Below are 25,514 nucleotides of genomic sequence, written 5' to 3'. Positions count from 1 at the left end.
ACTATGAGATCAGTTATTTTTATTTTCATTGTAGCATGTCTTATATGACTATATTGCTCAGGTTTCTAAAGCGTGTCCTCAGAGCAAACAGACACTCCTGTCTCTAATCTAAAGACTGAAAGATCCGCTCACATATCATTCACGGCTCATGTTGTCATCGGGTTGTGGCTGGACACATTTGCTCGTGTGTCTCACAATGAGTGAACGTCCAGGTGAAAAGGGTGAAAGAAAACGAATGGAGGAGTGTTTGTGGGGTTTGTTTTACATATGGTGTGAAAACTGCAGGGAATGAGCCACATAGACGAGAACAAGGGGGAGCAAAAAGTGACTGTAACGTAATCGACAAAGTTCAAGATTTGAGTGAGTCATTGTGGTTTATATTATTAGTGGTGTAACAGGCCTACAAGCATCACTATTAATATCGCTCATACTTGTGGTTAGGAAATTAAACTAACTGTGAGTATTTGTGCTACATGAATGATTCCTCAAATCATGTGTCTTGTCGAGATGAGATGTGTTATTATTTTTCAGCGTGATTTGACTTAGATTTCCACCTGGCCGATGATTAAACGGGTGAAAATAAATCCCATAGCATGCTCTGATGGACACGTATGGAAGGAGCAGAATATTCTGGAGACTTGGAGGTGGGCTCTTTTGATTCACGCCAGTAAGGAGCCACCTAGCAACCCAACACAACACCCTAGCAACTGCGATGCAACACAACAAAAAGTCAGAACACATTAGCAACGGAAGAGCATCATGGCAGCAATCTTTCCACTGAATCCAGAATACAGCACAGTCAGCTCTCATCTACAACATCTGATAAACAACTAGAAAAAAACCTAAGCAGATTAGACAGAAAAAATACACTCTATATTTCTGACATGACCATTGTTTGTTTTTTTTGTAAGAGCATCAGAATAAGAATATACTGTATATTAGTAAATATAACAACCCTTTACTTCATCTAATATTATAAATAACAAATATATAATAGAATATTAAATAGTGAAAATATATAAATTCTTTCTAATAAAACCATACCAACTATACATTAGAATTACTAGAATTTATTTGGAAGAAGAGGGTATATTCGAAAAAAAAAAAAAATATATATATATATATAGTTATAAACTGATACATTTAGGCTGATATTTGACCATTTTGTGATTATTGGCACATCTTTTGTCAGTTAAAGTTGACAAAATCCACCAATGACAATGAACACTATTTGTAATCAGTAAAATCTGAATAAAAATGGGTAAAAATACGGTGTAAATTAAATATAAAATTTTAAACATCATATTTGCCGCTGTCATTATACACACACACATTCTGTGCAATCATATAATAATGACAGCAATTTAAATTCTTATTATATTGAACTTGAATCATTTATTATCGGATTTATACTAGCCAGCCTATAGTATCATTTGATTGATCATTTTATTAAATATGATCGAACATTTGCATAGCTTTACAACAAATATTTAAGAACATAAATACCAAACGACTAAACAAACTAAAGTGACACTCTCTGCTGATGAATGCATTTAAATCAACACAACAATCTCATTCAGAATGTGACTGTGACACTTTATTGGAAAAATAATACTAACACGAATATTTCTGATCAGAAATGATTTCCCATTACTGCTCATTGCTTAAAAAAACAAAAAAAAAAGCAAACTAGCCTACATGACTACATTAATACTAAATTGCAAACATAGAACATATCATGAATTATTAAGATGAGTAATAGTAATGCTGATGCTATACATCACAATATGTGTGCTGTAAATGCATATAGCGTTCTCTCAAAAGCGTTCATGATTGTTTGTGAATAATGGTGGCAATCTTATATCCCGAATCAGCCGTGACAGAGATGAGTTTGAGGGTCACTGTCATAAATCCATTATGCACAAAGTTCAGTGAGTCTCACAGCATCAATACTGTTTCAAACATCACTTCCTCAAACCCATTCCTCTATAGATAAGGTATGCGTTACTCTTTATTGTTTTACAAGGTTTGTTTCCCTTCCTAAACCAATTTGGCTTTGCATGAATGTGACTTCTTGCATGCCATCTGTCTGTCGGTATCCACGTCCCAGAATGCACCAGTAGAAAATATATACTGTAAAGACAGCAATGGCTCTTTGTGGCGTGTTCGATGCAGAAGTTTCTCTTCTCTTGCAGTCGACCCAGCTGTAAGAAAGCAGCATGTGTTATGAAGCTCCCTCTGGTGGTTCAACATGTTCTCCTGGACTCCTTCTTCTTTCATAAATGAAGCCCAAGAGTGCATAAACAGCGTCCTCTAGTGATGAAGAAGTGCAGATTCCCCTTTCTGGGTCACTCCGGTGTTTTCTTCCCTTTTAAAATTTCAGTAATTGCAAGAAACCTGATATCCAACAGTGATGCCTCCCTTCAAAACAATCGAAACTCATCAGCTGATCAGGTTGAGTAGAGGTTGTTTTCTTTGGCAAAAGAATAATTCTTATTCTTCCGATGACTCGCAGAAATGAGCTTTGGTCCTTTTAAATCCAATAACATGATTTTGTTCTGCAAAAGCACGGTCTATATGCTGTTCTGTATAAGAATCTCATTTGGCGTTTGTATTCCATGTTGTACGTTATTGTAAACGTGCTATACTGAAGTGGCCCGAATAAACAGCAAGAACACAAAATGATGCAGAAAACCTTCTTTTACGAGCAGCTTGACCATCAATTCTAGACTTTCTTAGCCATTTATGAGATAGAAATCTGGTCGCGTAACTCACATCATCCCCTCTGGGTGGGTTTTTCAACTTTTTGTGTTTCAAGTCTTCATTTTCTACAAAAATAGGTGCCTCTTTTTCATCAAAAGCAGTCGGGTGTCCAGGGCTTTGAATGCAACACATGTCTCTGGGAAGGACATTCAGAAATTGCTAAAAATCTCATGCTTCTTGTTCCAGTCCATCTGGGGCGCCTTCTTTCTGGAGCGCTTGGCGTGGGCTTTCTCTTTAGCCTCGGCTGCCGTGGGACTCAGACACAGACCTATTTCTTCAAACGGGTCGAGAAGATGGCTGCTGCCCTCCCTCGAGAACTACACACATAACACAGTTTCAAACAGCCACATTACAGTATGCTTATGAGTATTTGGCATTATTTTTTACAAGTTTGCTGACGTTTAAAATGTGTTTGAACACATTGAAATTGTTTTTTGACAATGCATGAATCTGCCATACATATAAAATAGAAATATATTAATTGCAGATGCATTTGTGTTGTTTTGGTCACCTGTGTGTTGGTGTCCTGACTGCTGCCATCGGAGTATGTGGATCGAGAGGACGTCCCGTTCACGTGTGGGCTGGAGGAGCCGTTAGTTAAGGACTCGTCAAAATCTGTTTTAATAAGAAGAATAAATGCTCAGACTGCTGTTCATTTACTGAGATCAAGAACAGAGGTTTATCAGTATATTGTGCATGAAGACCCTATTCATACAGATGTGCTGTGATGCCAGCTTCCTCGAGAGGACCATTGCCACAGCTGCAAACCTTGAGCTGGCTCTTCAGAAAGAAAGCTGAGCTGTGGGATAAAAGCAGCATACATCTATGCCCTGATCAACCTAAACTGGGTTCAGAGACCTGACAGCAGAAGATTTATTCTTCCAGCATGAAATGCATTAAAATCATACAAAGAAAATGGCTAATAAAAAGCAAGTGGACTGGGCTGGAAATACCTTCCAGTGAGCCAAATCAGGATCCTGCCAAGTACCAAGTATCTAAGAGATGTCAATAGCCTGTTCAAGGTGTTCAGCTCACTTGAACTTTAATCGGAGCCACATGTCTGCTGGACTGCTGGAGAACAGACGGGACGGGATTCAGAGAACATGGATTTACTGTACCAGAATGGCTTTTGTTCAGAGTTTCACACCTCTGCATAGAGCCCTGAGAGGAAGCCAAACATCTGTCTGTTTCTAAACCTCAAAAGCACCGGAAAAATGTCCAACTCCCCCTCAAATCCCAGGAAGAGGAAATCAAGACTGCGCATACAAACTGATCGTGCAATATTGCAAAATTCTGGGTCGCCTGGGCTCAAAGTCATCTTTATTTATTGATGACCATTCAAAAGTAGACGTGTTCGGCCTAAATAAAATGATAATGAAAATTGAATATTGAATATATATAAGCATGCCTGACTTTATAGACATACAATACAGACCAAAAGTTTGGATACACCTTCTCATTCAAAGAGTTTTCTTTATTTTCATGACTATGAAAATTGTAGAGTCACACTGAAGGCATCAAGTGCTATTTGACCAAGAAGGAGAGTGATGGGGTGCTGTGCCAGATGACCTGCCCTACACAGTCACCGGACCTGAACCCAATCGAGATGGTTTAGGGGTGAGCTGGACCGCAGACAGAAGGCAAAAGGGCCAACAAGTGCTAAGCATCTCTCGAGGAACTCCTTCAAGACTGCTGGAAGACCATTTCAGGACTACCTCTTGAAGCTCATCAAGAGAAAGCCAAGAGTGTGCAAAGCAGTAATCAAAGCAAAAGGTGGCTACTTTGAAGAACCTAGAATATGACATATTTTCAGTTGTTTCACACTTTTTTGTTATGCATATAATTCCACATGTGTTAATTCATAGTTTTGATGCCTTCAGTGTGAATCTACAATTTTCATAGTCATGAAAATAAAGAAAACTCTTTGAATGAGAAGGTGTGCCCAAACTTTTGGTCTTTACTGTATATACTTTATAACAAATATATTCTATATAACAAATCTCAACTACTTGTTGCTTGTGATGTCACAAAAAGCGAAGAGTATTATCACCTGGCTGTAATCTCCTAAATTCAACTATAAGGCCGGAGGATATTAAGACATTAATTTCTGTGTAGCTGCTTTGATATGATGTGAACTGTCAAAAGCACTATACAAATATATGTGACATGGCTTATATTGTTCTCTTTGAGATTACAGGTCATGAAGAGTAAGTCTTTAACTCGACCTTTGACATGGATGCTGGTGGGAGTGATGCCCATCTTTTTGAAATGCTCGTCTGTATCCGGATCCACCACGAGCAGACGCGTCTCATTCCCGCCGTTCTTGATGAAGGCCACAACCTCAGCATGTCTCATGCTTTCAATGTTCACGCCATTCACCTGCACAGAGTTTTAATACAGCAGATGTTCTGACTTTAAAACTAAAGCACATGTTAAAGTTTTTGTACAACAACAACAAAAAGAATATATTGACCTGATTTGAGTATGCATTTAACTGTATTCATATACTAGATATATTGGACATGTTACAATGGTTATACCATCTACAATGAAACGAATACAATGGTCAGAAAATACCATGGTATTAGTTTCATTGTAGTATCCAAAAAACATGACTCTTGTGAGTGATGATACTTAAGAGTTTATATAAAAAATAAATTATATAATGTGAAATAAAATATTATATATATATATATATATATATATATTTTTTTTATAATTGATTTCACAAAGTATTTAAATGGTACTGTAAAGTACTTCATCCTGGTCGAAATGAAGCCTAGTATTACCATTTGCCATGGTTTATTTTTCTTTTTCATAAACATTTAAGGAGAGAGGAGTTCCATTGATGAACTATAAAAACATTTAATCCGTAGATTATTCTGGGGTGAATCTTTACTTCTGCATCAGTGACTTTAATCATATGTAAAAGCTTTATTTATCCCCTGATAAACCTGTTCATTCAGTTGGTCTTATAGTGGCCGCTATTGTTTGCTTAGCAACATGTTTTGGGGTAGAATTAGGTTCCCAACAAGTCGAACAGAGGAGAGACGGTGAGAAAGACTTTTTTACCGAAATTACAACCAAATCAATCAAAACAAAAACAAGGGCATGAGAGCCACCCGTGCTCCCCTTCTGCTGAAGGTGATTTAATCGGAGTGCTTGTCCCGAGGACAGATGGAGCGTGTGCTGTGTTCAGCCGAACCCCATCAAATATTAAGAGTGTTACTGTGGCCTGAGCAGCCGGTGGGTCTCAGGTATCAGTGTCCTGAGGTGTGTTTCTGAAGACTGAAGGGGGCAGGACTCTCACTCTTACACTGACGCTGGAGAGAAAGTCAGTTTGAACTGCACGCTCAAGAACATGCTGTCAGAGCCATATTTCACAAAATAGATATTTTGCTTAAAGAAAATAAAGACTTTTTTTTTAAAGAACCATTAAGATATTTTTGCATTGTGATGATTTTTTCATTAAAATTGGGCACATTCATAATTCCCATTATTGATGGTTGTTCGTAGATGCTCATCACTGCAATACAGTATTCAATAAATTCAAATTAAATAAATAATAAATAAATAATAATAAATGAATAAAATAAATACATATTTAAAAAATGGCTTTAAATTTCACTAAATTATATAATAAATTATGCTGAAAAAAATCTAACAATTTTTTATTATATATATATATATATATATATATATATATATATATATTAGTTTTTTAAATGTTGATTTTAATTTGTAATGTAATTTTTTTATTTTTATAAAATGTATTTAATGTTTCAGTAACAATGCAGAGTAATAAATTATACTGCTTTAAAGCCTTGTATAACAGAACTAATATTTTTAGTCATATATAACTTGCACATTTCATAATGGTGCATCATTTGTGCATTGCATTGATTAAATTTGGGGTAATGTGTTAAATCCACACTCAATCCAACTAAACCAGACGACTACATGAGTTAATGGAGGTTATGAGAATCGCAAATGTAAGCTTCAGCAGTATGTTATTTAGTTTGACTCAGTCTCTCAAGCACAGAAATATTTTGTGCGAGTCATCATACAGTATCACACGCCGCCCACATGCATCTGAATGTGATGGATGGTCTCTGTGTGAGTGTGAATGCACAAGTGAAATTAGAAAGTGTGGGTGTCTATCTGGCATCATCACGGTGTGTGTGGTTTCCCTCATGGGAGATGACAGAGACTCACCTCTATGAGTCTGTCCTGTGGTTTGAGCCCAGCGCGGTCAGCAGGCGAGCCGGGGTCCAGAGCCCGTATGTACTGACCCGGTCTGGACCTCTCGCTGTGGAGATTAAAGCCGTAACCCATCTCGGAGCGCACCAGGTGACACAGCCTCGGCAGCAGCTCAGATGGATCCCGTGATGAGGGCTGAGCCTCCTGTGACAGGACAAATAAAGACACTCAGATACACAGAAACCTAAAGCGTAATCTTAGGTTGGAAAAACAAAAACTCTCTTTTATAGTAGTGTCTTTCCAGATGGTGGTGGTGGGGGGGGGGGGTATCTGCCAAAAATACACTTAATTCAAAGGGGAAACAAGTTTTCATACCCCAACAACAAATATTTGTACTTTTTTTAAGCATAAACTGAATTTTGTTCCATTTCTCGGAAAAACAAGAATTTTTTGCAGTGTATGCAATATTATTGCTTTGACTTGATCAATTTAAGACTTTGTACCCTGATTTAAGACCTTTAATGTGTGTGTGTGTGTGTGTGTGTGTGTATACAGTATGTACATAGTGGTACATTGACATTATTTGATTGGCTGATTAACAAATGTGTTAATTGTACCTAGAATCAGTTTGAATAATGAATCAAAGTTAATGAACAAGCTTCGGGAAAGTTTTTTTGGGAACTGTAAAAATAAGTTTTCATTTTGAAAAAAAAAAGAAAAAAAAATTATATATATATATATATATATATATATATATATATATATATATATATATATATATATAATTTTTTTGTACATTTTATTTATTACAAAAGCTTCTGGTGTTCATTGAGTAAGGATCATCTGCTAAATGAATAATTAAATGTTATTAATTGCGGTTATATCAACCATCAAGGTTATCAGTCCACTCCTTAAATGCATTTAATTTTGTGTTTATTGTCATGATTTCTGTGTTGTTTATGTGATCTTTTGTGGAAAACATAACAACAGGGTTACTTTCGAAATGAATTCCACCATTGTGATTTGAGTGCTTGAGTTTTCCTCATAACGTGTGTAACGGAAGGTTACAAGTGACCAACCAATGACATGATCCCAGCCAGGAAATCTGCCACTGATCCAAGACTGAAAGTGGAAAGAAATACACAACAATGCCACGAAGGGCAGTTTGACAGTGCAGTACACCTGAAAAACTGAAAGCGAGGTCAGCAGAAGAACGGAAAGATGCTGAATGTATGAATAACAGCACATGAAGCATTATCAGCCTGCAGAGGAGCAAACATAGCCATCACGTCATCATAGAAACCACAATAAAGTGTCACGATGACCACGTCAAAATCTATTTATGCTTTTAAAAAGGTTACAAGATGACATACTCCTGCATATTAGGTGGCGTGTGCTCGTGCATCACAAAAGCACAGCTGTGACCCTGGAGCACAAAAGCAGTCTTAAGTCGCTGGGGTATATCTTTAGCAAAAGCCAAAAAAACATTGTATGGGTCAAGATTATTGATTTTTCTTTTATGCCAAAAATCATTAGGATATTAAGTAAAGATCATGTTCCATGAAGATATTTAGTAAATTCCCTACCGTAAATATATCAAAACGTAATTTTTGATTAGTAATATGGATCGCTAAGAATTCATTTGGACAACTTTAAAGTTTTTTTTTTGCACCCTCAGATTCCAGATGGTTATATCTCAAACAAATATTGTCCTATCCTAACAAACCATAACTCAATGCAAAGATTATTTATTCAGCTTTCAGATTATGTATACAAATTTAGAAAAATTGACACTCATGACTGGTTTTGTGGTCTAGGGTCACAATTAAATTTTTCTTCTCAAAAAACATTTTAAGAGCTCGGAAGATGAATGTCCAGACAAATGGCTGATGTTCTCAGTCTCGCTGTCTGTGTTTGCTGTAGTTTGACCTGTTTGTTGGGTTGAGAGGCGTTTGACTGACAGCCATATGTAAGTTGATCTGACTGGCTGGAGACAGCAGACCCCCAAACGCACATTGTTTGAAGGAAAAACAGATTACAGCATTTCTGTTACTGATATGTCTGAAAATGGCACTTATATGTTACTATATCAGAAAAAACACACGTCCATCCCACCTCCTCAACACAGCTGACCTCTGATAGAACAACTACTGTTCGTGAGAAACCAGAGAGGAGTCTGGGACTGAGAGGAGGAACAAGCATTTCTCTGTTTCCCGCACTTCTACTGTTCTAAATACTTCCATACGGCTTTATGATTCTGTGCCTCAAATAAACCTCCCTGCTGAGCCATCAAGAGTTATAATATTTCCATTGTTACACCCCTCTGCTCTTCCTGTCACCCTGGGTTCCGAGGTTTCTGTTCCCGGCTTGAACACGGAGATGAGTGGGATAAGTATGGGAAAACACTCGGCAGATGAGAGCGGCAGATGCGGCACAAAGCATTCCTGAAACTTCCTGTCACAATAAGACGCTGCCTGTGTGTTCCAAAGCATGGGCTTGTAAAATGATACAGAAGCTTCTGAATTATTGACACTGGGACCTCTGGGATTTCTCGCACGTGACTGTAATTAACCCTTTCACTGCTGGGGCATCCAGAGCAAAACACAAATCCCAACAGAAAAAACACACTCACATTTATTTTGAAGCTACTGAGTTTACTCAGAAAGTAATCTACCAAATCAAAAGCCTAATGGTTGGGTATCAAGAACCGACTTATATTCAGATTACAGAACTAATGACTCTTATGAACCAGTTCTTTTTGATGATTTAAAAACACAGTGCAATCAGTGTAGTCTGATTCATCAAAGAATGACTCTTAACAAGTAATTTCTTTAGTAAATCAAAAACTTATAGTGCAACTAGTGTACTGTAGTGCAATTCCTGTACAAATGATTCAAAGGAATTGGTTTGAATGGGCAGGTTATTTTAGTGAATCAAAACAATTCAGTACGGCACAACCAGTGAAGTCTGATTCTTGAACAAATTAGGGCCCTAGACAGCTTATCAGAATTACCGGCCCGAGCCCGACCCAAGCTCGTCTTTTTTCCCCCTTCTCCCTAAACAGCTTATACTACTGTTTCAGCTATTAAAATAGTTCAGTTTCGTAGCCTATGTAATATCGATTAATTGTAAAATGTAAAAGTTATTATATTTTGTTTTGTTTTTTTATTAAGTTCATTTAGAATTTTTTTTTTAAATATAGCTTAAGTTTTAGTTTTTTTTAAGTAATGACCAAGTGGCCAGCAGCAGTCAGTGAGCCTTGTTTGATCAATTTAGCCTTCTCAAATCATCACGATTTGCCAACAATAAAATCTATAGATATAAAACAGTTCAATCATATAACAATGTTTAAACGTTAAACCTACCGTATTTTCCGGACTATAAGTCACACTTTTTTTCATAGTTTAGCTGGTCCTGCGACTTATAGTCAGGTGCGACTTATTTATCAAAATTAATTTGACATGAACCAAGAGAAATGAACCAAGAAAAAACATTACAGTCTACAGCTACAAGAGGGCGCTCTATGCTGCTCAGTGCTCTTGTAGTCTACCACTAAGCAGCATAGAGCGCCCTCTTGCGGCTGTAGACGGTAATGTTTTCTCTTGGTTCTTGGTTCTAAATAAATGCAACTTAAAGTCCAGTGCGACATATATGTTTTTTTCCTCATCATGACGTATTTTTGGACTGATGCGACTTATACTCAGGTGCGACTTATAGTCTGAAAAATACGGTAAATAAATGTGCGCTAGCCTATATCCAATAGTTTGTGTGGAGATGCGTTGCAGGACATAGAGGTGCCAGCACGATCACTTTGCATTTTTTTCAGTGGATACGCCGTCATTTTTGCTCATAAATGTAAGAGTAATCATTTGTAACTGCAAAGGGTCTACTTTTGTTTGTGAGCACTCACAATATCAACAAAACGTTGTGCTTTTATAAAATAAAGGAAACAAACATGATGTGCTTTCTGCCGTCTCGCCTTTAACAGGAGTACAAAATGAACCAAAGTGAAAACATGCATCGCAGACATGATAAATATATTATCTATAGAAAGATTTAAATGATTACTTAACGAAATAAAACAAACTGAAAACAAAAACTCTTTCATTATAATCATAATCCCTGAAGATGCACTTCCCTCTAAAGGCACAACTAATGAGGAGATGACGAGTCAGGATTGGCAACTTAATACTTGTGACACAGACTCAGAAAACATTAGTTTATTAGTAAATAATTTAAATATCTCATTATTTCCCCCGTCATATTTACAGTAATTACTTTTGCTGGTGCTTTGCGGCAAGCTTAAGCCTATTGTGTGTATTTTTACACAAAACTGTTCAGCTGCGCTGACAGCATGCACCATAGGCCTACTGCCGCTGCGGGACAATAAACATTGTTGAGTCACTTTTGACAGTCGTGGTTAACATACAGAAAACCGCACAAACATACAGCACAAACAGTGAAGTCTGATTCTTGAATAAATGACTCTACTGAGTCAGTTATTCTTAGTGAATAAAAAACATTCAGTAAAATTTTACTAGCCTGATTCTCAATCAAATGATTCTAATAAGCTGGTTCTTTTTGATGAATCAAAAACATACAGCAGAACCAGTGAAGTATGATTCTTGAACAAATGACTCTACTGAGTCAGTTCATTTAAGTGAATCAAAAACATCCAACGGAAATAGTGTAGTCTGATTCCAGAATGAATGATTGGTTTGATTGGGCCGGTTCTTTAAGTGAATCAAAACAATTCAGTACAGCACAACCAGTGAAGTCTGATTCTTGAACAAATGTCTCTACTGAGACGATTTCTTTTTAAAGAATCAAAAACATACTGTGCAACAAGCACAGTCTGATTCCTGAACAAATGACTCAAATGGTCTGATTCAGTTTTAGTGAATTAAAACCACTTAGTACAGCGTAAATACAAATAGTGCAGTCTGATTCTCAATCAAATGACTCTAATGAGCCTAATTGTGAGCGTTACTTCACGTGTTTGGTGTATTTGCCACATATCTGTTCTTCTCACGTTTGTAATGTGTGTTTGTGTGTGTTGATGATGCTCCACACCCCACACCCACGTTATCAGTCCAGCCCAGACAGCCTGCAGCCGTTGACGCGACACGGGACGGGACCCAGACGGCAGGACGCAAAGCAGAGGGGCCCCCACTGACGTGATGCCTTACGGCTCTGCAGATGGACAAACTGACACAAGCGTTTCACCCCCAGCAGGAAACACAGGAGGGAGTCACACAGGAAGTACACAGATCAGAGCAGGGAGGAGACTGGAAACACATACAAACATATGAACACATTTTTCCACATGATATGGATATTCCAGCATACAAAACCATCCTGAAACGGTCTTATTTTTGGGGGCAAGAGACAACACTAACTATAATACCTGTCAAGTCCTTAAAAAAAGTTACTCCTACATAAAAATCATCCATTCTGCAGCATGTTTACCTTTGGCCTTATTCACAACCAATCAATCTCCCAAGCAGAAGACATCTCCACACAGCGGGGTCATGTTACGCCGCCCCCCTCGAAGCTGTGTGACCCCTTGCAAGCATGTTGAATCAATTACAACAAATTCCCAAACACTTGCGACATGACTTTCTCCCCCAAAATCATGTTTTACGAGTGCAACACCACCAGAAGTACAGTTTTAACACATTAGGTAACACACATGATAAAACATGAGAGTGTAATATGAACAATGCTAACTGAAAGACTTTTCATATAATGCATTATGAAGGTAAATAGTTATAATGTAATATAACTCGTATGTGTTCTGGTAATACAATTTAATCACTGTTATAAACCCTATCTATTGTTATACCTGTAGCTATTGCAATGCATGATGTCCACTACAGTAGTCAGACTGTGTGAGTGCGTGATGTACATCCAAACCAGCATGGGGCGATAACCTTTGACCTTTACTCACAATCAGAGCCACAAGAAATCTGTCAGCCTTAAGATTTGAATCTGAAGGAAGACTTTCATTCAGCAGGGATGCATTAATTTGATTATAAGACATGTAGATATGGGAATGTGACACTCTATTTGACCATTCGCCGGGAGTTTGATTGACAGGCAATCTGACCAATCATAATGCAGAATCTGCCATTTTTCTGACAAACAAACCAGACATGAGAGTAGATTTATGTTTGTGGAATTGAACTTGACAAATGGTATGTATTGACATCTTTCTGCAGCTGAAACCAATTATCTTCTGATGTTCAATCATGTTTATTTTGTGCTATAACTAGTAAAGAGAGGAAAAGATGATCGGTTCATGTGCCGCTTGAACTGAGGTGCTACTGGGATCTGTCACAACACATTAAAGAGACACAAAACTATATTTATTTTGATCAAAAAATGACCAAATTTGAATATTTGATATCAAAAGAAACCTGCTCTGTCCTGTCTGTTGGCACATTTTCAGAGTCCTCTTTGCTCCGCGATGTATTTTTCACCGTGTGAGAATTTGATGTGTTGTGAAAGAGCACCATGGCTTGTCGGACGTAACAACAGTAACTAAGTGGGGGTGGTGTCTTTGTGAAGGGTCAATTGTGTAATCACTTCTCCTAAAAACAAACCAATGAAGCTCGCACTTGTGTGAATGAATCATTAAGCTCAGCTGTGTTTGTCAGGACCATGTGTTAAAGAGAGAGAGCCAGCATTGAGGCCCACGCAGCGTGACCTGCTCCACGGTTACATCACATCCACGCTCTACATTCATATCCTCTGTGTGTGATCACTAATGTGTCTAGAATCTCCTCGCTTTCAGCCTCAGCAGCGGTTTTTTAATCAATGGTTCACAGAAACACAAATCCAATCATCCTGAATGAAGAGGCCTTAGCCGAGTTGTTTGGTTTCAGTTATGATGTTTCGAACTGTCCCTGAATTATTTTTTTGATGTTAAAATACTTTCTACTACTCCATCTTAATATACAGACAAAGTCTGGGGTCAGTAAGATTTTTGAATAAGTATTTCCAAGGCTGCATTTATTTGATCAAAATACAGTTAAAACAGTAATATTGTGAAATATTTGTACAATTTAAGTAACTGGTTTCTATTTGAATATGTTTTAAAATGTAATTTATTTCAGTCTTCAGTGTCAGGAATATATTTATTATTATTTGTGCTGCTTCATTTTTTTTTTTTTTTTTGTGAAAGTCATCATAAACTTTTTTTTCTGGAATTATGGATTAATAGAAAGTTCTAAAGAACAGCATGATTAAAAATAGAGATCGTTTGTACCATTACAAATGTCTTTACTGCCACTTTTGATACATTTCATGCATCCTTGCTGAATAAATACAAATAAGTACAATAAGTACAAATTTCTCTCTCTCTCTCAAGAATAAATCAATAAATATTTATTTTGACTCAAAAAAAAGAAAAAAAGAAAGAAAAAGGCCACAAATTCTAAAACAAAAATAAAAATGTAACAAACTGAAAAAATAACATATTAAATTACAATAATATAGAGAAAACTACTTCAAAAAAAATAAATAATATAAAAATATCTGAATAATAATAATGGGAAAACAACTAGTGAAAACAAACTTATTTTTTTATTAATAATAATAATAATAATAATAATAAAAAAAAGAAAACAGCTACTGAAAACGAAAAAATAAAAATGCAATAAATCTCTAGTCCTCCAAGCATGCTTCTCCAATCCTGGACAATGAGTGATGCGTTGGGCGTCCCGGTTGGGTGACGAGAAGGGGCTTTAACTGAGAGAGAGAAGCCATGTAGTTCCTGAAGTTCAGTGGTGTGCACATACAACACATACACCACAACCAAACCAGAACTAAAGCATCAGCATGAGAGTCTGCAAACCAAAACTAATCGCACCACAAAGGATTCGCCTACTTCAAGCGACAGTTCACATGAAAATGAAGAATTCTGTCATCATTACTTGCCCTCATTTCATTGCAGACCTTTATGACTTTCTGTCTTCAATGGACACAAAATATATTTAGACAACAGAGATTGTCAGTGAGGGCCAGTGTGTTTAACTGTATAAACAAACAAACAAAAAAATACATTTTGGGTGAACTGTGCCTTTTACATCATCATTGCATCAATAACCAAATAAATAAGTGGAATTTATTTTAAAATTAAGACGGCATAAGCACACTTCTGATGTGAATACTGCAGGATACATTTTTGAATTAATCTAATCTAATAATTTTTCAATATTTATAATTAATCAATAATAAATGTTCATATTTTATGAGCATTATATTATATTTCTAATATTTCTTATAATAATATTATTATATTATTTTACATTTATCTCGTCTTTGCATTACATAACAAAAATAAAAAATCTAATCAAACTAAGTGGCATTGTTGTTTATAATTAAAACATGCAACTATTGCACAAATATTTACAGTTTCTTAAATAAAATGATATTATATAATTATTATAATATTTCAAATATTAATATTTATAAATAAATAACTTTATACACACACACACACACATTATATATTACATATTAACATAGTAATTATACACACACACACACACACACACACACATATATATATATACAAGATTTTACATTGACTACAAGAATCTCTATACAACTACAGTGGAATTGTATAATCATTTTAAAACTGTAAGCAGCTCAACTATAAAAAATGGTCTAGTTTCATAAGACTGTTTGACTTCAGGCATCATAACAAATATATTTATACGAGACAGATGAATCCAAATGGCATAATGCAGCCAAACTCTGATGACTCAAACCACAAACACTCAGTCAAACAGTGCAGAAAGGCAACAAAAACAATACTGGACCACATAGGAATCCATTTTTTATAAGGTGAAACCACACATCGGCTTGTTGAAATTTAAAGTGCATAATTTTTAGTTAGTTTCCATGGAAATATAGAGCCAAAGTGGCCTTTAAGAGCAGTTTGACTGGTACATGCCTACAGGGATATTAGTCCACGAATGATCCAGTCACACTGAGTGTTGTTCAAGTATGCAGACATCCGAACGCTGCCTGTCACATGACGTACGTTCGGCTCTAACTTTCCCATGATGCTTATGTTTCAATACACCAAACGAAAATCATCCTCTGGGCTCATGGATGATAGTATATACAGATGATCTGTATGCCATGACTATCAAGGCCAGAGTTTATCCTCACTCATCTCTTGCACTCAAACATTCAGTCATATGGTGTTTGTTTAGACAGATGTGTGATGCCGAAGCAGATGGTTTCATTCATGCCAGCGAAAAAAAGATGTTTGAAAAACAAGAAGGAGACAAAACGATTGGAGAACTGGAGACTTGGATCTGTTTCGATCTCACGAGCGTGTGTGGAAGTAGGTCAGTGCAGCATCGCTCCAGATCTCACGTTCTCTGACCCAGATGACTGTCAGCACCTCCAGACAACAGAAGTGTGTTTCACTTTCTCAAACCAACTCGTTCAACAGCCTGAACTTTGCCTGCGAGCTGCACAAACAAACATGATTCTAAAATGATTCTCCATGTACTATATATGATGAATATTTGTCATCATTTAGTCACCCTCGCTCTAAACCTGTCTGACTTAATTTATGTGAAGAAGAGAAAAGAAAATATATTTGTCTGAAAAGTAAAGTCAATGGGGTCCAAAACAAAAAATGCATCTCTTTGATTTTCGTTATATGGACATACAAATGATGTAAAGTATTCACACACACACATATACATACATATATAATGTACTATGTATTTATATACAATAAACTTAAAATATATCGGCTTTATAGATACAAGCAGGGACAGAAGTAAAGATGAGCTGAAGTGTTGTGGAACAGCTTCAGGCTGTTGTCTTGCATGTGACAGTGATTTAAACACTTGAACAGAGTTTAAGGGTCACAAATCAAAGCCAGACAATCCCAGCAACAATTAGCTCAGGATGGGAACAGGGCTGTTTTTTTCTAAGTATCCCAAAGCTTATTCAGTTTACTGTTTTATGAACATTACGAACAGCTTCAAATGATCATGTAATTCTTCCATATGGGCAACAGCTGGAAAAGGACTACTCTGAAATCTGCTGCATTAGTGACTGGATCAGTGATCATAATGCTTTCTTTTGCATGTAACTCTTCCTAGAGCTCCTTGAAGGAAAAAATGAAAGGGAAAGACGTAAGGAGTCCAAATGCCTTCCCAGATTGCTGAATATGACAATTTGCTGAGTATGAAAAAAAAAAGGTTAAAAAGGCCAACAAAAATAAGAAAGCACTTACTCTGGTTGGGAATTAAATCTGAAATATATCTATATATCTACATATACACATTTCAGAAGACTATTTGTTTATTATTATTATTTTTTTAATTCTAAAAACAATAAAACAACAAATCAGTAAAACGATAAGAAACAAATCAAAAAAATGAAATAAACAAAAAAAATGACAAACAAATAAAACAATAACTATAACAACAAACAAACACTAAATGAAAACACAGATAAAATTATCAAACAATAAATAAAATAAATATCTATACAACAATTTCTAATTAACTAACTAAATAAATATTTTCAAAGTTTTCCAGATTAGTGTTAACAAATCTTTGAAGTTTATACCTAGAGACTGCATGATATCCATGTGCAGAAGTCATATTTAGCCGTTTTGTGAATTATATTTGTATGTGAATTATTCCGCACTTTGGACAGATGCTGATTCTGATTAAAGTCTACATGTGTTTACCAGTTTCTTCTTTTCATTTCACTCTGTGTGGACCAGTGATTCATGGTGACTCACAAACCCTCTTCGAATGGTCTGAGTTTAAGGTTTCTACCCCTTCCTAGGACCCCTTCCTTTATGGCTCAGGACTCCCATATCACCTCAAACACACACACGCACGCACGCACACATACACACACACACACACGCACACGCACACAACATGCTTCCAAAGACAGCCTCTATTTCCTGCCTGCGAGGTTTCATAATGTATTTGGGCTTCATAAAGTGCTCCTTTCTGATACTAACTGTCCTGAAGATGCTGCATGAGGTCAAGTGACACTGGGGCAAGTTGTCACAATGTAGAAGTGGAAACCATTTTGTTGGGGCAAGTTGTCACATGTGCTTGATATGTTGTCATTTTATACACACAGAGATGGATAATTTGTGTTAGAGGCACCAAACCTGGAACTTTAAGCAATGGTGTGATGGCAGAATGGTTTTATGAGTCATCACTTTCCTACAGTCAATGGATGATTTGAATACAACCAACTGTTAAACACTGAGGGGAACCGTCCAGTCCAATGACAGGTCTGTATGAGCAATAATATCAGCCAATATGAGGCACAATCTAGAGTGGGCTTGGAACACCAGAATATGGCTTTTCCAATCCCCAAATCCAAAGACTATTATTATCAGACATTTTGGAGAAGAACATTTCCATGTCCTTTAAGGAAGGAAGAACTGGATGATATGCTTCCACACAATTCAAGTCTATAGTCAAACGTTGAGTTGATCAGATTATATGTTATGAAAACAAATGCTGAAATTATAAGATAAACATGTTTTACAGCTTGATGAGAACATGTTAAAGTTCCAAACTGAACTTTTTATTCTTCCCTTCTGTTCTTAGAAGAACTCAGAATGCAAAACAGTGATCTAAAAACCGGCAAACGGAACATTAAGAACTTTTGAATCTCCAACATACCATAAAGCAACACAAGAACCACACGAGTGATTTAAAACCATCAAGAACATCTCTTTAGGTCATACATCACTCCAAAAAAAAAAAAAAAAGATATTGGGGTGATATGAAACATTTTTACTACGTCCTACGTTCATCTTCCAAGATTTCTCTTGGCATTTTATTCAACCTGAGTTGGACTGCCAGAAAGGAATCTAAATCTGTGAGTAAAATCAAGTGCTTTACCAGCAAAGGCTCAGATTTGCAGATGCTGTCCTGTGTAAACATCTGCCGATGAGCTCTGCTCCGTTCATCTTCTGATGGATATCAGAAACCGCTCTGTTTTGACCTAGTGGGCTGCTGCGATGTTAACGGTTGAACATTATCACACACATGTGGCTGGAACACACCCACCCGCTCACACGCTCTGTCTTTCCCACTCCACTCCATCTTGTTGAAACAGCAGTGAATTATGCAAACCCATTTGGAAAGTGGGCTTTAAGTGTGAGCAGATGTTGGACGTATGCATTAGGCTGAAGAAAAGACAGATCTAATATTTAAGATCGCATACAAATATTGCATTAACAGACGAATGGCGGCCATTTTTTGCCATGTAATATCTTCAAACATGATCTACACTTGCTTACAGATGTTAAAAACCACACTTTTAATGGCTAAACAAACCCCTGAGCCTTAGTATTATACACTTCAGCAATTAACCTGTCCAGATATGTTTTTGCTACAGACATAAATGATTGCTCAAATCATGTGGCTTGTTGAGGAGAGATGTGCTAGTGTTATTCTATGTCATCAGACAAAGCCATTTTGCCTGGAAAACATTACAATGGGTAAAGAAAAACTGAATCGGAGACTTCGTGTAGGCACTTTTGACTTGAGCACATAAGCAAACACTTAGCAACCACCCAGAGCACCCTAGCAACCACCCATAGCACTCATTCAGAACATCCTAACGACCACATACTGTAGCAATGTGCTAAAATCTGAGAATTTAATGGTGTTATTAATGCAAACCAAAAACTAATTCACTTCAAGTAAAATTAGTATTTTTACACAGCATACAAACTTAAACAATATGTATTGTGAAAGCGCTGTACAAAATAAACTTTAATTGAAATTAATATATGGTGCTGAAGTTTCAGGTATATATATATAAAAAAAAACATCCTTTTAAAAGGACAAAATCCAGGGACTGGCTTTAGTAAATGAATAAGCCGTGGGAAACATGGTAATGTACTGGAGAAACTCATAGAGCAGCACATTTACTACAAAACAATTACAGCGTCACACCTTGGACACTGACCAACCATGACAGAGCCAACAAGATAATATCTGAGTTACTCACATAACTCATTATTGTTTTAAACTCAGCAAGCTAACCCATTAATCCATGCTTATGGTAGCATAAATGATGACCAAACATACTTTCACTGAGACTCAATAGGAAAAACTAATCAATAACCTCTAAATAAACAGCCTATGAGAACTAGATTTAACTCTGGTGACATCACTCAGGCCAGCTGTCCGAAAACATCCAGATGTTCATGACGCAAAAGACATGCATGTATATTTTAGGCGGGAGGGGAGGGCTGACAACGTGGGTTAATCGAAAGGTTCTACACTCTTAAAAACAAAGGTTCCAAAAGTGATGTCAGAAGAACCATTTTTGGGTTACCGCAAATAACTGTTCTTAAAATGATAGTTCACCCAAATATCAAACTTTGCTGTTAGTTTACTCGCCCTCAGGGCATCCGAGATGTAGATGACTTTTTTTCTTCAGTAGAGCAGTAAAGAAGATTTTAAACTGATCCGTGGCTCACTAGTTCGTTTATGTAATCACGAAAAGATTAAAACCGCAATTCATCGACTTACCGCTAGAGGCTGGCTCCAAAAGCGAGTCAGTCCTATAGAGTCCCCATGTTAAAATGCCCAACTTTACAGCAGAAAAAAATATATTTACAGCCTGATTAAAAAAATGATTTTGGTCTATATAGCTAATTTTGCCTTTCATGAAAACTGTGAGGGGGGTGGAATTTTTCATAACTCATCCATTTAAATTATTTTAAGCCTTTACAGTTCTGCATAATTAAGGGCTTGGCCCCTTGGGTGACAGGTAGATTGCCGCTGCGGTCACCGCCAAAGTGCTAGGTGGGCGTGGCTTCAGCAACCAGCTCCCGCCTCTTTGCCCATTTTCAATTATCCGGGAATGAGTTGCTGCCAAGATGGCGATTGCCGGCTCCGCCCACTTTGAGTTTCAAAAACGCTCTTCAGAAACCTACGGGTGATGTCATGGACACTACATCCATGTTTTTATACAGTCTATGGGTGTAAAACATGGATGCACATAAAGTGAATAAACTAGTCTTCATCAGCTCACATTTTTACACAAAGAGAAACCAGAAAATCTTCAAGTGCTGGGTTCACGCATGCACACATCACTGGCTCATCGGGCTTCGTTCTGAGTCTGAACGGCTTCCCCCGTTCAGTGACGGCTGGAAGAACTGGAGCACTGAGTGAGTTGGCAAAAGACAGGAACATAGGATATATGCTGGTATTTTAGCTAATTTGGGGTGACTGTCAGACAGTCATAAGTGAGTTTTGATTGAGTAACTTGAGTCACGAACAGTTTCCAATGGTTCAGTTTGATTTGGTGAACTGGTTCGACTAGTTCAGCAAAAAGGAACTGGTTAAAAAGAATGATGCATTCGGGCATCACTCCAGACCATTTGCCTGAGGCTCTGGATTACAGGTAATAAATAATCTTGCAAATAATGCCCAGTTTCTTGCACAGACTGATCATTTTGCTTCATAAGATCTCAATATATCATCAGGAGCCACAGGTATTTTGAGTTTGTTGATATGCTGTTTTTTTATTTAAAAAAATGGACAGCTGCTTTTTATGAATCACCAAGGACCATGATTTCAGCTAAAAATCTTCTTGACTGAAGAAAATAAGTCACCTTGTGTTGGCAGATAGGGAATGGATCCATACCTTCTTAGGAGCTCGTGACGGAGGTTTCCTGATGGGTTTGGAGATCTCAAGTCGTTTGGACACCGAGCCGTTGCCCTGTTTACTGGTGGACGGTGAGGGAGACGGGGTCGTGGCTGCAGGACTCATCCGGATGGCCATATCTTCCGTGCAGGAGAGACGCAGGCTGCGGAAGTACTCGTCAGTCTCTCGATCAATCACCAGCAGTCTGGTCTCATGTTCCACGGCTTTGATCCGCTGCACCACCTGAGCACAAGAGAAAGAAAAACTATAGGATGAGCTCTAAGAGATGTGCTTTCCACTGCACTTACATTCACACGGTGTTATTTGATCCTCCTGTCAAAACTGGAACTGCATACACGCCAAAATACCAAGACTTTAACAAATGTATCATATTAGTATGTCTGAAGACAGATCTGGTCATATGGTCTCCTGCTGTAATGCTGTAAAGCTTCCAGCTGCTGTCAAAGCTTCAAGGCTCTGTGAGAGTCAGTGCAACTAAAGATATGCATGGAATTTCATTGTTTGTTCACATGAAATAGAACATTTTCCACTTATGTCAGAGTTTCACCACAGGTTTCTATGGAAGCTTGTTTTATAGCTCGAAAAAAAAATTGTCTGAATTTCGAGAGATACATTTGTGAGAAAAAAGTAATAATTGTAAGATAAAAAGTAGCAATTCTGTTTTTTTATTCTGACAAAAAAAAGGATGGATTGTGACATATAAACAAAAAAAATTGTGAGATAAAATATTGCAATTCCATATTTTATATTCTATGGCAGAAATTGGGTTTCATTCGTTTTTTGATATGCAATGCAATTTATTTTCCATGCGAAGTTGGGTCAGTCGATTTTTTAAATGTCTTTGAAAGACATCTTGCTCCTGATCACCAAGGCAGCATTTGTTTGATCAAAATACAGTAAAAACAGTAATATTGTAAAATATTATAATATATTTGAAAATGTAATTTATTCCTGTGATCAAAGCTGAATTTTCAGCATCATTCCTCCAGTCTTCAGAGTCACATGATCCTTCGGAAATCAGTCTAATATTCTGATTTGTGGCTTCAAGAATCATTTATTATTATTATCAAAGTTTGAAAACAGTTAAATTTGTCATCAATATAAAGCATCCTTGTTACAGGTATACTATACATTGCGTAACAACAAACACATGCATGATGGCCAGTGTAACTGTTGTGAGGGTGGAATATGCGAGATCATCACAGGTGTGATGTACCTGATGGTGTGTCTCTCTCTCCACGTTCTCGCCGTTCACCTCCACCAAACGGTCACCCGCGCGCAGTCCCGACGCCTCTGCCGGGGACGCGCGCTCCACTTTCCGTATGTACTGTCCGGTTTTCCCTTTCTCTCCGTGCAGATGAAACCCGTAGCCGTTCTCTCCTTTCTTCATCACACACAACCGAGGCTTCAGATCGCTTGCCATTGTATCCCGCTCTTGCCTTCACTTCCAAACTTGCAATGAAATCCAAGCGTTTTTGATTTTTCGAAAACTTAATGCAGAGGTTTACAAGCAAGCATCGTTTCGGTTCTGTATGGGTACTGCACAGTCCAAGGTGTTTTACAAAAATGTGCATGCAAGTATCCGACTCAATGCATTAGATATAATAGACAAAAGCAGGAGGATCATCTCCAAATCGATTATATGCTTCTGCGAGAAAAATGCATTGGCGAAAGCAGCCTGTGTGACTACCTGTGGATGTTCAGAGACGCATCCAAAACTCCTCCAGGACACATTCTGCCCACGGAGAGAGAAACGCAACGGGTGCCGCGGTCCACTCAGAAACTGCGTGGCGTCGAATAAGACCGCCCATTATCAGCTACATCAGAGGAGAGGCCAAAGAGACTTTAAAGCGATGCTTTCGGGACGCTACGCGAAAAAAAGGCTTCACATATATATATATATGTATGTGTGTGTGTGTAAACAACGACTTTAAAAAAGCGGACGCTAACTTTTACTGTGTGTAAAAATAGGCTAAACACGTGCGAATTACCGTTATTGATTTCAAAGGGGATTTGGGCATTTGAAGGAATTTTTAACGTCTGCTGAACTACCGATTCTAAACGTAAAACTAATTTACAAGGCGTAATCTTAAACACTAAACACACACAAAAAGGAGGGTTCAAACCTTAATTAATTGGCCATCTCATCATAACTGGCGTCCTACAAACCAATAACAATTCAGTTAATGTAGCCCATATGGAAATAATTAGACGATGCTACTAACATAAGTTCAGCGCGTGACCGTGGTATGAACGAAAGAAAGAAAGCGCGTGGACAGAAGAAAATAGTCTGGGGCTTATAGCACAGACTCATGCGCAGTTTCGCATAAAATATCAATAAATAATGTGAATTTGAGAACATTTCAAGTCACAACCACGCGCACTGAGGGCAACAGCAGCCTGGCTGTGCTGCGCTCTAGTGGCCACTTCTGGTACTTTCATTAGACGCACTCATTTAATAAAGCTTGTCAGTATTTTAATATATATAATAATGAAACCATAAAAACATTTTCAATACTTGAATTGAAGTAAAATATTATATAAAAAAATATAAACAATTTTATAACATAAAACTGGTTTAAAAATGCAGAATTGCTCATTTCTGGAATTCCAGTTTAGTGGGGCTCTATAAAAGGGGTTCATCCTAATTTTTTGTAGGCTCTGCCAATAATCATTTATTAAGGGTATATGACCTCATTAAACATTTTTGTCAAATACCCAATTACCTTTAAAAAAATATCTACAAATAATTACTTATAATACTCACCGTCCTATAGTTCCAAACTTGTATGACGTTTTCTTCCATAAAAACATAAACAAAAGGTAAAAATATATAAATTACTATTTACTTTTTTAAACTTATTTTAAAAACTATATTTTTAATCCCCACTTCAATTATAAAAACAAACAAATAAAAATAATACTACTACAAATATCCTCAAAATTACAATTCTTTACTGATACAACTCATAGTACTGTAGCCATTTTATAACAAAAAAACAAATAAACAAACAAAACTAAATATAAACAGACCAATATGCACCGAAAAGCATTTTACAAAAACACACCGCACAAAGTCCTATTTCTTAGCTAAATTTCCATAAAATAAATAGTCACGAACAAATCAATAGTATTTTACAAACGGACTCTTTTAGTTCAACACAGCGTTGACGACGCGGTTCAATAAAACCAACCCCTGCCTTTTTAAACAGATCCTATGAATCATATAGGACTTGTGCAACTTACATTTCCTTTATAAAGACATAACTGTGCATTGTCTACTTTAACTAAGATGCTTAAAAACACAATAAAAAGGAAAATGATGACGATGACAGGGCACACCCCAGGGCACACCCCTTATGTAAAATAAACACTGATATAAGTCAATTAAAAAGGTCTAATTACAATAAGTTACATTCCTGCAGAGTATCGTGACTGAGATATGACTACTTATGAGAAACAAACAACAGAGTAAGTGTTTTATGTCTAGTTTTGTTCAAATGTACACATATTAGTCCACATGTGGTCCATAAACATCCATTGCCTTCTCTGGAAAACCATCGGAGGTCAAACTAGTGTCTCCTGCAATTTATGGCTATTATGAGAAAGAAAAAAACCTTTAAAAAGCATTAAATGAAGTACCTGTTGGGTGAGAAGTTGTCTGGGTCATATTCTATCCTATATATATATATATATATATATATATATATATATATATATATATATATATATATATATATATATATCTGTATAACAATATTTCTTTTTTACTTTATTACAATAAAAAAAAATCAAATGAGTACAAATTAAAAAGCAGTTGAGCAAATGCTATTACAAGTTTTATTTCA

The 25,514-nt window shown here is 36.8% G+C and overlaps 1 protein-coding gene across 1 annotated transcript; it reads right to left on the bottom strand.

Annotated features, from left to right (window-relative positions):
- Window positions 1–2,167: 2,167 nt before the first annotated feature.
- On the bottom strand, window positions 2,168–23,469 carry LOC132149526 (Na(+)/H(+) exchange regulatory cofactor NHE-RF2). The gene is made up of 6 exons (XM_059558846.1): window positions 22,883–23,469; window positions 21,646–21,888; window positions 6,979–7,167; window positions 4,989–5,142; window positions 3,275–3,378; window positions 2,168–3,080 (listed from the first exon to the last, which is right to left on the bottom strand). The coding sequence occupies exons 1-6, from the start codon at window positions 23,087–23,089 to the stop codon at window positions 2,913–2,915; spliced, it is 1,065 nt and encodes a 354-aa protein (XP_059414829.1). The 5' UTR covers window positions 23,090–23,469; the 3' UTR covers window positions 2,168–2,912.
- Between the last annotated feature and the right edge of the window lie 2,045 nt (window positions 23,470–25,514).

The sequence above is a fragment of the Carassius carassius genome, chromosome 9 (genome assembly GCF_963082965.1).
Source record: "Carassius carassius chromosome 9, fCarCar2.1, whole genome shotgun sequence".
Lineage (NCBI taxonomy): Eukaryota > Metazoa > Chordata > Actinopteri > Cypriniformes > Cyprinidae > Carassius > Carassius carassius.
Note: the sequence above shows the minus strand (reverse complement) of the source record. Positions and strands in the feature narration are given on the sequence as shown.

Excerpts from the sequence above, each read along its gene's own strand:
- LOC132149526 (XM_059558846.1), bottom strand. The coding sequence starts at position 23,089 with ATGGCAAGCGATCTGAAGCCTCGGTTGTGTGTGATGAAGAAAGGAGAG. Across the intron at positions 7,168-21,645 it reads CGTCACGAGCTCCTAAGAAG|GAGGCTCAGCCCTCATCACG; the intron begins GTATGGATCCAT and ends GTCCTGTCACAG. Across the intron at positions 5,143-6,978 it reads CACAGGACAGACTCATAGAG|GTGAATGGCGTGAACATTGA; the intron begins GTGAGTCTCTGT and ends AACTCTGTGCAG.